The sequence below is a fragment of the Orbicella franksi genome, chromosome 13 (assembly GCF_964199315.1).
Source record: "Orbicella franksi chromosome 13, jaOrbFran1.1, whole genome shotgun sequence".
NCBI classification, from domain to species: domain Eukaryota; kingdom Metazoa; phylum Cnidaria; class Anthozoa; order Scleractinia; family Merulinidae; genus Orbicella; species Orbicella franksi.
Genome location: NC_138157.1, coordinates 14,118,521 through 14,131,020, shown reverse-complemented (window position 1 = coordinate 14,131,020; position 12,500 = coordinate 14,118,521). Strand labels below are relative to the sequence as shown.

Genomic DNA, 12,500 nt, shown 5'->3' with positions numbered 1-12,500 from the left:
GTCTCCCTTGCCAGCTGGAGAAATCTACCCTCTCTCCACCCCGTGTGGAAATTATTGATTCCTCATGTGCGAGGAGTTCTCGCTATCAACACTCTTGTAAGAGAAAGGTTGATTCCTGCTGGGGGAGTCGCAGACAACATACTTAGTCTTGGGGGCGGAGGTAAGACTTCTTCCTGTTGAGATCCCAGTTGCTCTGTCATCCAGCTAACTACATTTTAGACACGTTTCACAGCTTGTAAGTGGAAAATGCAAATTCAAATTTCTAGTTTGGAGTCATGGATGACACATTGATAATAATCAAGAATTTAGTGATGTTTGAAAATTATCTCAAAATTGCACGAGCCTTTAGGCGAGTCGGCTATTTGTCTGAACTTTCAGATATATCGAATACTGTAAATTCTTAATTGCTCGAGCTTATTTATCGCATGGCTGAGAAAATTACGAACGAACGCGTTACGAACGCGTTGGTAATTTCCCAGCCAATCACATCGAATTAAATTTCTCAGTCATATAATAATGAACGTAATCATTCTGTATAGTGTCCCCCAACCTGCTTTTACAATACTAACTACTTAATAACCGAGAGTGAGGTCGTTACGGGAAAATCTCAAACTGAGGCCTTGCCGTATTGACCGAGCGATAGCGAGGTCAATACGGTAGGCCGAGGTTTGAGATTTTCCCGTAACGACCGAACGGTCGAGGTTATTAAGTTGTTTATTATATGGCTCATCAATAAAGAGAAAAATCATTCGAGAGGAAGTCGTCAATTTACATCCGCGATGCGCGCGTTTACCGATTCATTCATCGTCTCAAACCTAGGACAAAACTACACAGTCAGTGAATTTCACCACTGTATTACGTATTCCGTTAAAAACACTCATTTCTTTACGGAAAAGTCACTGTCACAGCCTCAAAAACGTATTTTAGTATTGTGGTACCACAAGTTGATGGGGAAGTTTTTCCGACTTTTGGGGCGAAACGTCAACGCATATAGAAAAGACAACAAGTGCTTCAAAATTGTCCAAACCAACCGTCTTTCGGTGAAAGAAGATACTAATGCTTCAGAATGCACTGCTCAAAATAAGCTTAACTCGATCTTCGCATTCGCTTTCGACAACATATCTTCGCCTTCTTCATTCTGGGATTTATGGATGAACATTTCAAGCCTTGTGAACGTCTGCAGTTATCAGAAACACTGCTACCGACAGAAACCGCCCGATTGTTTACATCTGATGATCCTGGAAGCTGATTTACACTTGCTTGTGTCAAAGCGAGGGAATCTATTTGACGAGAACTTTGACGGAGTTCAATACTTCGGTAATTGCTGTGACTAAGATGATAACTTATAAATTTCTTTGTGGTGTTCTGCTCAGGATGCATGGCAGATCTGCCGATGGTGTTTTTTTACTTAGCGATTTTAGCTTTACTTAAGACTAGGCAAACTTTGATTGTTTTTCACTAGTGCCCGCCAAGGTTACCGACTGGTAAGTCATCTATATAAATTTTGTTAAAGAAATATCTCTAAACTTTTAGCTACTGATATTCTCGTACTGATTTTAATCGGCTTTCATCGCTTCAATGCGCTTGAATTTTCAGAACCGGGCTCTTCCTAATTTGCATAATCCGTAATCGGCCCGTGGGCATTACGGGAGAATAATACCCTACAATTCAGTGACAATTAACCAATCAGAGCGCGCGTTATATCGGCCACAAGCCAAAGCCATATAATAATTCACGTTAATATTTACAATATTTTTATTTAAGAATGAGGGCTTGGTTCGCTGAGGTAGTTTTTAGAGACGCCCTAAAATAGATCGATTGAAAATTAAATGGTAATAAAAGTAATTACAATGCCTTATTTTACGAGGGAAAAAATGCGTATTTACAAGCTAGTTTTCAGATGCCCCACGACAGAAGAGAACGAAAAAATTTTAAAATCCTTGAAATAGAAATATCACGCAAAATATAAATTAATATGTTTTTGTCTGACTATTCGTTGAAAGAAAATGAAATATTGTACGGTGTGGTCGTAGAAAGGCACTGCTGGTTTGTAGAATTTTCTACACTTTTTTGGTTGAATGAGCATATTGGTCCCTTTTCATTTGGGTACGAGCCTTTTCTACTTTGCAAGACTGTTATTCGTTTTCTCTCCGACGCCTTCTCACACTAGAATGCTATAGTGAACAGTGCAACGAAATGAGTAAATAGTTAACGATCGTGATTGTAGATATATTTATCCTGAGTAATATATCTTCCAGTGGAAAAGAAGTGGTCGGGGATGCTCGTGGGAAATTTTGAATTAAACCCCTAAAGAATACCACTCTGAGCGTGGCTCGAGCTTTATTTGACGTGAGTGTGAGTGTGTGAGAACTTTATTAAAGTGTCAAAAACCTTATAGCCTGGACATAATACACCATAGACACTGCTAAAAAAAAAATATACTAATACTAATATTAATACAATAAAAAATAAATGACTTGAAGGGCATTATGTGCAGCATAGGATACCGCCCTTACAGCCGGTGTCCATTAAGCGAGTTATATCCCTTTTGCGAATATAGTTTGTAAAAGCCTGCAGAGTCTTGGCTGATCTGTCAGCCATAGACAATTTGCCCCATAATTTGGGTCCTACATAACGTAGAGATTGCTTCCCATAAGTAACAGTGTTGTATCTAGGAGTAGAAAAATCTGATTGTCTCAGGTTGTATGCGGAAATATGCTCGTTAAAAGACATTGGAATAGGCTCGATTACCATCCACTGGTCTGGAAAGGTCGCTCGCTAGCAGACCGGACTCGAGAGAGCGGCGGAAGTTTAGCATAAAAAAACAGAAATGAGAGCGTTTTATTGTCGTTATTTCTTCGAGTGCATCGTTAAAGATATTTTGAGAGATAAAGATAATGGCGTTTCGTCGTGAACACCCTAAGTGAGACCAAAAACTTTGATTTACAACCCTAAGCGAGACGAGGAGCATCCTCTACCTTTTCTTATGGGAGTACCCGCCGGGTATCTTCCACCGTTGCTCAGTACTGAAACAGTTCAACTTATTACTCATCGTCTGGTTCTCCCAGGTCACATTCAGCTCATGGAGAAGTACTACAAGGACAGTAATTGGTCTTCATATGACCTGCCCAAGGTCTTAAAGGATAGAGGAGTAGACGATCCAGAGAAACTGCCAGGCTTTTACTATCGGGACGATGCCTTGAGGCTTTGGAATGCCATCAAGGACTACATCAAGAGGATCCTCTCGATTTATTATCATTCCGATGAGGACATTGAGAAGGTAAAATGTACTTTAAAGGTATTTAAAACATTGACCAGCGGTCTCTGTTTGATTTCTCTTTCTTAGAGACTCAGGTGTGTGGGATTTCTAGAAAAAAGTAGCAAAGGAGATGTTAAAGCAAATGAATGAAACTCTATAGTCCAAGGCCTAGTGTGTAACCATTCAAATGAAACCCGTCATGAAACGACTTGTGTGGCAATGCTGGTTTTCCTAAATATTACACTGGGACTTGAACGTTTGCATTCACTTTCAAAAATGAGTTTGAGAAAAACAATACACACCCGGCAAGATGTTCCGCTTACACCAAGATGACCTTCTTCTCTAAGCAATGATCATATTCAACAGGACACAGAGATTCAAGCCTGGATCCTGGATCTTCATAATAACGGCTACGCCCTCCGGGAAGGACAGACAGACCATGGCATCCCGTCATCCCTCACAAGCATTGAACAGTTGACTCACCTGCTGACCATAGTCATCTTTACGTGCGCCTGTCAGCACGCAGCTGTCAACTTTTCTCAGATGGACTCACTTGGTTTTCCCCCGAGTTCTCCCGCCCTCATGCGACAACCACCTCCGACGGAAAAAGGAAAACTGACCATGAAAGATATGATGAAAAGTCTCCCTACCAAGCACCAGACAGGTGTTACTATAGTAACGCTGTACGATTTGACTCGCATATTTCCTGATGAGGTAAACAAGCGCGTTTTTATTGACCGACAAATATTTTACTTTGTTGACTTTTTTATGAGTACGTGTCGCTGTATGCCTCTAAATTACCTTTTGTGACAACGTGGCTCGGTGTTATCACCCAAATTGTCATCAGTAGGTGTTGGGCATTTATTTACTCCTACTCGTATTAGATTCTTTCAATTTGACACGCACATTTGTTATGGAACGACTTTCCTTTAGAGCGCCATAAAGTCAGAACTAAATGAATGAATTAAATGTTATGATGACCTGGAACCTAGTGCAGAAAAACGCGTCAGATCAAGCCGCGAACGGTTTAGGATTTCACTGATTGGGTGACTGACTTGGTGGGGCGGGATTTTAAGACCAGTCACAGAGCACAGCTTATGTAAAACCCCCAAAAACAAACTTACTCAATTGAAACTCACTCGAAAGGTAGTTCGTAACCAAGCATTTTTCGCGTCACTTGTCGCGCTTATTTGGCGCATTCTAGCCAGACGTATTTCCGGCTGTCGCTTGTCTCCGTAGGAATACGTCCGCGTTCGCAGCTATACTAAGCTAAAGAGAACGTACGGAGGTTGTGGAAGTGCTATGCATGACATCAGCGCGGAACCTTAAGGCCTGGCCAAACACACGCACCATTTCAACGTGACCTACTCCAATACTGTATTATGCACAACATGTTGTGCACGTTTGGTCACGGTATGCTACAAAATGTTTGGCTTGCCACAGGGTTGCCAAGCGCTTGCAACATGTCGTGCGCAAGAATGTTGCAATGTGCTTCATTGAAATGGTCCGTTTGTTTTTGTAGGCTTTAACTGTCCGAAGTCTTTTTTGTAGGCGAAACACAGTCTGTGGCCGCAAATGAGTAGCTGTTTCCTTTAGCTACTTCTCGACTTTAGATACTTCACTTCTATGATTTCTCATTGGACTTTGCTTCCTTCACTTGTTCTGAATGTGACAATATTTTTTTCTCTCTCTCTCTTACCTTAAAGCGTTTCCTTGGTGACTATTCTGATGGCTCCTTTACAGACATGGCTGCCAGAGAGGCCATTTTGCGCTTCCAAGGAAAACTGAACAGAATTACGGTGTCCATAAAGAAAAGGAACGAGACTTTGAAATTTCCTTACACGTATTTGCTTCCAGAGAGGGTGCCAAATAGTATCGCCATTTAGACTGCGTCGATGGTTCCTCGACAACGCGTGTAAATTTGTATATGAATTAACCCAAAACGAACTAATTAATGTAATAAATCACGGCCAACTTACTTTGTACGATGGTAAAGAGGACAAACGAAATCTTTTAGGTACAATTAATTGCATTACTACCATATGTAGGATTGCTTAGGATTTGCTAAAAAAACAACTGTTTGTTTACGTTCTTTCTTTCGGCTAGGTTTACACCAGAGCGCAAGTAAGGTACATATATATTTTTAAAATTCGTCATTTTTAAAGGCGTTTCAATTTCAAATCGATGGATCCGTTGGCATATGAATCCAAGGTTACCTTACATTTTGTTTCCATCAGTATCAAAAGAAAAGTTGAATATTTCCATACATGCTCAGTAGGACATGTAAATCTACCACCAGCAAATTAAGCAAAGGACCGTCTAAGACATGAGACGATGATCTCGTCTCTCCTCTGAGAAAATTATATTTTTATATACGTGAGAAATGCAATATTGAAATTTTTACAATACATAGGAGTCCCACCCCCACCCGCTTTTCCCGCCCCTGCACAAGTTAACGTTTTAGCTTGTTAGCGTTTCAGACTTTCACCCCCAAGGGGAGACTTTCATATAACAAGGGCGGGGGTGCTCGTCGGAAATTTTTAAAAGAACCCCTGAGAGGTACCAAGGTCCTGTTTTGTGGGCGTGGCTTGAAATCTTTTTCACCCCTAAGAGGAACCAATTCTAAAACAAAACAGTATCTCCTGTCATATTTTTTCAGCTCAAATACCCTAAAAGGTACCAACAACGCTCCTGCTGTGGACCTTTGTAAATGAAAATGTAAATGAAAGATAGATAAAGGAGTTTAAAGTCGATAATAAACGGAGTGTTCAAGCTCTAAACCCGTAAGTCTACATCTAGTGTTCACTCACATAATCTAAGAAATTCAAAATACAACCTTTTCGTTCCTAGACCAATACTAAAGCAAAAGAAGTTTTCAATATCGCGGTTCTGTTCTCTGGAACAGCTTGCCTTTGAGTGCTAAGATACAGCCCACTCTTAGCTCTTTTAAATCATTTATATAATTAAGATTAAATTTCCCGATAGCTAAATAATTATATAGGATAGTTCTAGTTTTTTAGTAGTTTTTAGTATAATTCTGTAAAGATAATTAATTTGAACTGATACCACGGATAAATAAAGAATACCTACCTACCTACCTGTAGAGACCACGAAAATAAGGCTTTTGTAAGCCTGTTAAAATCATGTTAATAGAAAGAGCGAAACAGGTTAATTAGAAAATGCTCATGTTATTGTGCAAGGTTCAAATGGGTTCGAAATTGCCCGCAAGAAACGGGGAGCTTGCAAATTCCATTCGAGAGACATTTTGAAGAGTGTGCCGTATAGGACTCGTCAGTACAGTAATCTTATGTTTAATCTCGGCACTTAGAGATTATTTTTAAGCGAATTCTGCGTTTGCCCACTGTGATAAATCTGTAAAGAAGTTCCTGTTGGGCCATCCCTGACTGATTCACTTCTTAATGTAGTCTTACCACAATGCCATTAAACGACAATAAAACCCCATGGAGTAATCTGAGGCATTTTCAAATCGCCCATCCCACCTGCTTAGAGTTTCAGTTCTTTGCGTAGCGTCCATAACGTCTGCATCCCGTCGTCAATTTTAAAACTATCCCACATCCCGCCTGTCGAAACGAGAAAATCCCGCTCCTAAGTATTTTTATCCCGCATCCCGAAATTTTAAGTTGGGGTAACATGGCACATTTCTTGAACCCCTTACCCTAGTGACAATACGTTTTTGGCCCTCGCAGGAACTTTCGTAAACCTGGGTGAATTCGCTGGCTGTGGGATGGTCGAGATCTGGCCAGCAAATAAAATCTTGGAGGACCAAGAACGCAGGCAAAACTTGGCTTCAACAGTGGACTTTAATAGGCGACTTGCATGATGGCGTCATTTGACTACAACTACCAGAATCCTTCACTTTTTCTGTTTCTTATGCTAATCAGGGCAATTGTTATTTAAACCCAACTTGGAAGTCAAAATTTCAATAATAAAGAAATTCTGGTAGTTGTCAAATGACGACAACGTGCAAATCTGCTATTCACAAATATAGCTAAAAACGTAACCAGACGTAATCAAAGAAAACTGTATAAAGTGGTTCTATTTAAGACATTTAAGAGTGGGGCTATATGACGCAATTAAAATGAAATCATAGCTAAGCACGCGACCTATTTAGGAAACATAAACAATCATTCTGAAGATTCTAGTGGATGAAACTAAAACAAGCACTGAAAAATCAATTACTTCCAAAACCCCGTCTCATGGTGCAAATTGCATCCAAAATTAAACACTAAATTACAGAATTTATAATCTTGCGGCTAAGTAGCCACAACAAAAGGTGCTAGTTGTGAGAATTCCAATTAAATCATTTCTATGTTAGATAGCAGCAGAGCGAAACAACAAAACTGAATAAAACTAAATAAACCAATTTTCTCTTTTAACATTGAAGAAGGGCTTCAAACTGTCCGATTTAAAAAAAGAATTGTTTTGTCTCAAGATCATAGGCAACTCCAGGGTAGAGTGAAAAAGCATACCCATTCGGCTTCAGACCAAAATGCCTTAAAAACCATGCCGTTTGGCACCTCACTTATCTACTATTGTCCGACTGTATATAACCAATTCCCGATATTGAAACGTGCCTTGACACGAGCGATTTTTACAAAATAAACTGATAGTCTAGCATTTATAAGCCAACATAACTGCGCCTTGAGTTCCAGTTGAATTATCAATGAGACTCGTCAAGCATGATTATGCAAACTATATATGTGCAAATTGAATTATTGCGGAGACCAATAGGTGACCACAAATTTTTCCGCCTCATTCTCCTCTCTTGAGTATTAAGCTGCCATTGCTTTGTTGTCTGTTTTTTTTTCAAGGGGCATTGTTTTGGTTTTTTTTTTTTTTTTTTTTCTGTCGGAATTTCAAACAGTTTTTATTTAGACACGTATTTCATGAGGCCGCCTGATTTCATGCATTGTCTGTTCGGGGTCGCTCATCAAATAAAGCCGGTTGAAAGCCTGCATCACATCCTATTAGCACTCTATACGCACCGTCGGCGAGGAAAGGATCAAACTTGAAAACGAGGTATTTGTTATATAAATAATAACGCACAGCTACACCTCGCAGCATTTATCATTTTTTTCGCGGTGGGGTTCCACTCCCTCTCCTATAAACGATCTATATTGCTTCACAAGACCTATATCGCTGGAATAATAACGAAATCATTTCTGTTAGCGGCTCAACGGCGAGAGGACGGAATGTAATTCTCTTGAAAGTGCTTTATGTATCAGTTTATTGCCTGCTTTTTATCTAAATTCATCCCAAATCAAGATTTACCAATGCAGTTTCATATGATTAAACGCATAAATTTAAATAGTTAATCGTGTACATTTCAGTCAGGAGGAAGACAAAACCCAAGAGGAAAAGCAATAAAAATCAATTTTAAAAAGGCAATCCCGAAAAACTACCACGTGCGAAGGCAAGATAGACTCTCCCATGCTCACATCGTTCTGGCTTCTGAAATGCATGTGTCTTGTACATATTTGTTTAAGAGTTTGTTCGAACCATTACGACGAACGGTAAATACCTATGCAAATGTTGAGTTGTTGAGTGTTTGTGAAACGTACTAAATTTATTTGTGTCCAAGAATTCGAAACGGGAAAAAATGTCAAGAAATGATAAACGATGGAATGAAATTTGTTGAATTTCCTGAACGTCAGAACTGGAATTCAGTCAAGCCGAGTATACTGAACACATTTAGCTTTATTTTTAACATTTTCACTGTCGTAGAAGAGAGGAGCCACTATTTTGCAACTGAAATATTAGGCCTCGTCCACGTTACGCTGGAGAAATTTGAAAACGCAGCTTTATTTCTACAGTTAGGCCTACCGTCCACACTTATCCGTCACGAAAACGGAACTTTTTGGAAACGCTCTTCAAACCTGAGGTTTTTGAAAGCGCCGGCTTTGCGTTTTAGTGTGAAGTGAGAAACATTTTGAAAACGGAGGTTTAACTCTAACCCTCAAGAGTGCCCTCAAGCCGTCATTGTTGCGTTGTCAAATTTCTTTAGCTTAGTGTAGAAGGGGCCTCACTTGCAAAATACTGGCTCCTCGCTTCTAAGACAGTGAAAATGTTAAAACTAAAGTGCTAGCTAAGAATGTACACGATTACAGTTACGCAATCTGCTTTTTGTAGTGCTTGGTAAAAAGGAGATCGTGGACCAATTGTCTGCCAATAACACGACAATGATGATGTAATTTCAACATCTTTAAACATCTAAAAATCGTTTCATAGACCAAGCGGCAGTCGGGTTCAATAAACTTGTACTTGAAAAAAAAACAAACGACACCAATATTCTCTAATACCGACCGCACAGGCGAATCCAACTGCGTATTTACGCTTTTCAAGTCAATTTTGTGAAAGCGCAATTGTCCGCCAAGATCTATCCTAACTGACAAGGGGCTGTTTTCTTTTGTGCAATGTTTTGAAAAAGCAGTCAGCCGAAACTTGGCCACGATCGCTGCAAAAATAGTTCAGCGATGTTAGCTATCGTTCCCAGGCGATCGTTGCGACCACGAAGATGAGCATTTCGTTCTATCTCAACCGGATTGTAACGATCTTAGTTTCTTTTCCAATATTTCCCCAAAACTGGCCTCACGCTGGTTCAATAGAATATATCAGTGTAAGCAAGATTACTAAAAGACGTCACTTGGGATTGCCTAGGGCCTTGTAAATGTCAGGAATGTAAATGTATTCGTTAATGGCATTGGGTTCGCGAATAACGAAGCGCGCGAAGTCTAAAACTAGAATGCAAGTTATTGGACTCCCACGAGAGTCAGACAACATAGTCGTTTTCTGAGGGAAACAGGAGGAAAATGAACGCCAAATCTTTGTTTTAAAAATTGTTTTAGGAACACTTGCTTACGCGCTTGAAAAAGTGTCAAATCTTCCACCATTCCGTTTTGTTTGTCTGAGTTTGTCTGAGTTATGACGTTACTTGCGCGCTTCGCTATTGAGGTCTATTGAGTGCCACGATTCTAAAAATAATCTTTTTGACCACTGGAAACAGGGGTCAATAATCTTGACGTCGTCAAGGCCAAATTCGTAATTGTATTGTATGGAATGTTAGGCTAATAGAAAGTTCTTATCTCCCGTGAAAATCGCTCTCTTGTGTTCTCTAGTCCTTGACCTTAGAGCTCTTGATGTTTTGTCGAAACTTTGTTACAGTCTCTACAGTTAATTTTATAGATCACTCCTATGGATAGGTCTTTACTAAGTTTGCCTCTTGGTTTTTTTCAAATGGAGCCAACGGTCATTACGGGTTTATGGGCAACATTGCTATTGAATTGATTTAGAGTTCTTGTGATTCTTTCTGAAGTTCCGTGAATGTACGGCAAGGTAAAAAACCTCTGTGAGTTTGAGACTGGTTTGTAGGTGTTGTGGTTCTTTGACAGCTTCTTATAAATGGGTCCGTATAACCATTGATCTTGAGTGCGTCAACCACGTGTTGTACTTCGGATGATTTGTCTGCGTCAGTAGAAGGGATGTTCTTTGCTCTGTCGAGAAGGGTTCTAGCTACTCAACGTTTGTGTTGTGAAGGGTGGTGAGAGTTGAATTGGAGGTATTTGTCAGTGTGTGTGGCTTTCCTGTAGACTCCCATTTTTATAGTTCCATCGGGATTACTGCTCATTTACTAGGTCCTAGGCAATCCCAAGAGACGTTTTCCCGCTGCTCTTAAAAAACACTTATTTACATTCATGCACCATTTATGCTGAAGAAGGTTATAGTATTTTTAACCGAAACGTTTACACAAAAAAGTTTTTAGTCAGTGTTAACAATTTTTAATTCTTACTATTATCATGCCTGACTGCAACTACGGCATTTTCAACTAGACGTGTTACACTGTGAGCCTGCTTTGAGACGTACATACTTATTTAGTGTTTTGTGATCTCCAGCGGTTGCCAGTTTCAGGCAGCACAGGCTATTTGAAGCTTTGCCCAAATATTCACTCACGATAGGGCAGAAACTTTTTGCAGCAGAGCAGCGCGGCGGAACGTTACGTTGAAATAAAAACAAGGGCTGTACATGATTAATTGTGCCTGACCAGAAGTCAGGTTCAGCAAATTCTGAAACTGCAAATGACTAACAAATGAAAGAATTTTGAAAAAAAAAAAGAGAGAACAAAAGCAGACATGATTTGATGTAGATCAACTGAGAGAGCCCTGATAGACTTGACTGGTCTCACAGGAAACAAGAAATTTATGTGGCACAGGGCCAAGCCGAATCGAACTTACTAGTCACGTGCAACATGCAGTTTCATCGCCTTCAATGTAGTCCCTTCCTTCTGCATTTCTATAGGCCAGGCACGTACAGGAAACATTTTATCTGATCAATTTTTTAAGAGTGTCGAGTCTGAAATTTGAAAAATGTCAAGAATATTTTAAGAATAAACCGAGGCTGAGATTTTGAAAAGAGTATCTTTTTTTGTGTTGAATATAATTTCTAAATATAATAAAATTATTTCTTGAGCTTAACCATGAACTAATTGCAAAATGAAAAAGCTCGTAAAGCCGTTAATGTAGTGTGTGATGTGAGATTTTAAAATGTTTTGGTCCTTTATCGAGATCAGAACGATACTAATTTTAACGAGTGTGTATTTTGGTTCTTCAGTTTACTCTAGCTTCCGAATCGTATCATAACTTGATGCCCAGCTTAATAAGCCCGGTCCTCGCTTGTGACGCAAGTATAAGCATAAACCAATAAGGAGCTTTTGCGCTAGCGAGGACGGCTGCGACGTCCGGGAGGAGGGGACTCCCATACAGAAATGACAGGGGTGTTCGTCGTACCTTTTAGGGGTGAAAAGCGGTTTTGGTTCAGCCTCAAAAGGTCCACAGCGGAAGTTTTTTCGGTACCTTTTAGGGTACTGAACCGAAGAAATTATGACAGGAGAAGGTGTGTTATGTAAGAATCCACAATTCTTATTCAAGCCACGTACACAAAACAGGATCTTGGTACCTCTTAGGGTTCTTTTCAAAATTTCCGACTAGCACCCCCGTCCGTTTATATGTTTCGTGCCCACGCTATTTTTAATGTCGTGACTGGAAAGAGAGGAAGAGGTTAACCGAGGTCACGGCTATAGCACGCGCGTACGTGATCAAAAGTGAGCGGAATCGGTAATCAATTCCAAAGAGGAAGTCTTCAAACAGCAATAAAATTAAACTCCAGGATAAAAGAATCCACAGATCATACATTTGCGGTAAGTGCTCCTCTTTTTCCGGTACATTAT

General features: G+C 39.9%; 2 protein-coding genes across 3 annotated transcripts in view; both read left to right on the top strand.

Moving 5' to 3' along the window:
- The window catches only part of LOC145465349 (allene oxide synthase-lipoxygenase protein-like), an 18,840-nt gene extending 11,662 nt beyond the window's left edge, over window positions 1–7,178 (top strand). Inside the window, exons 11-14 of the mRNA XM_081449126.1 lie at window positions 1–160; window positions 3,069–3,280; window positions 3,626–3,973; window positions 4,966–7,178. The exon at window positions 1–160 is cut by the window's left edge and continues 42 nt beyond it. Of these exons, the coding sequence (XP_081305252.1) occupies window positions 1–160; window positions 3,069–3,280; window positions 3,626–3,973; window positions 4,966–5,145 (900 nt within the window). The 3' untranslated portion in view covers window positions 5,146–7,178. The remainder of the gene's footprint in view (window positions 161–3,068; window positions 3,281–3,625; window positions 3,974–4,965) is intronic.
- Window positions 7,179–8,018: 840 nt separating this feature from the next.
- LOC145465351 (allene oxide synthase-lipoxygenase protein-like) overlaps window positions 8,019–12,500 on the top strand; it is a 23,316-nt gene continuing 18,834 nt past the window's right edge. The window contains exon 1 of one of the 2 annotated variants that reach the window (XM_081449129.1): window positions 8,019–8,299. The gene's annotated coding sequence lies outside the window, so the exon portion shown is untranslated. Of the gene's footprint in view, window positions 8,300–8,355; window positions 12,471–12,500 lie in introns of those variants that run through there. The other variant, XM_081449128.1, reaches the window with a different exon arrangement.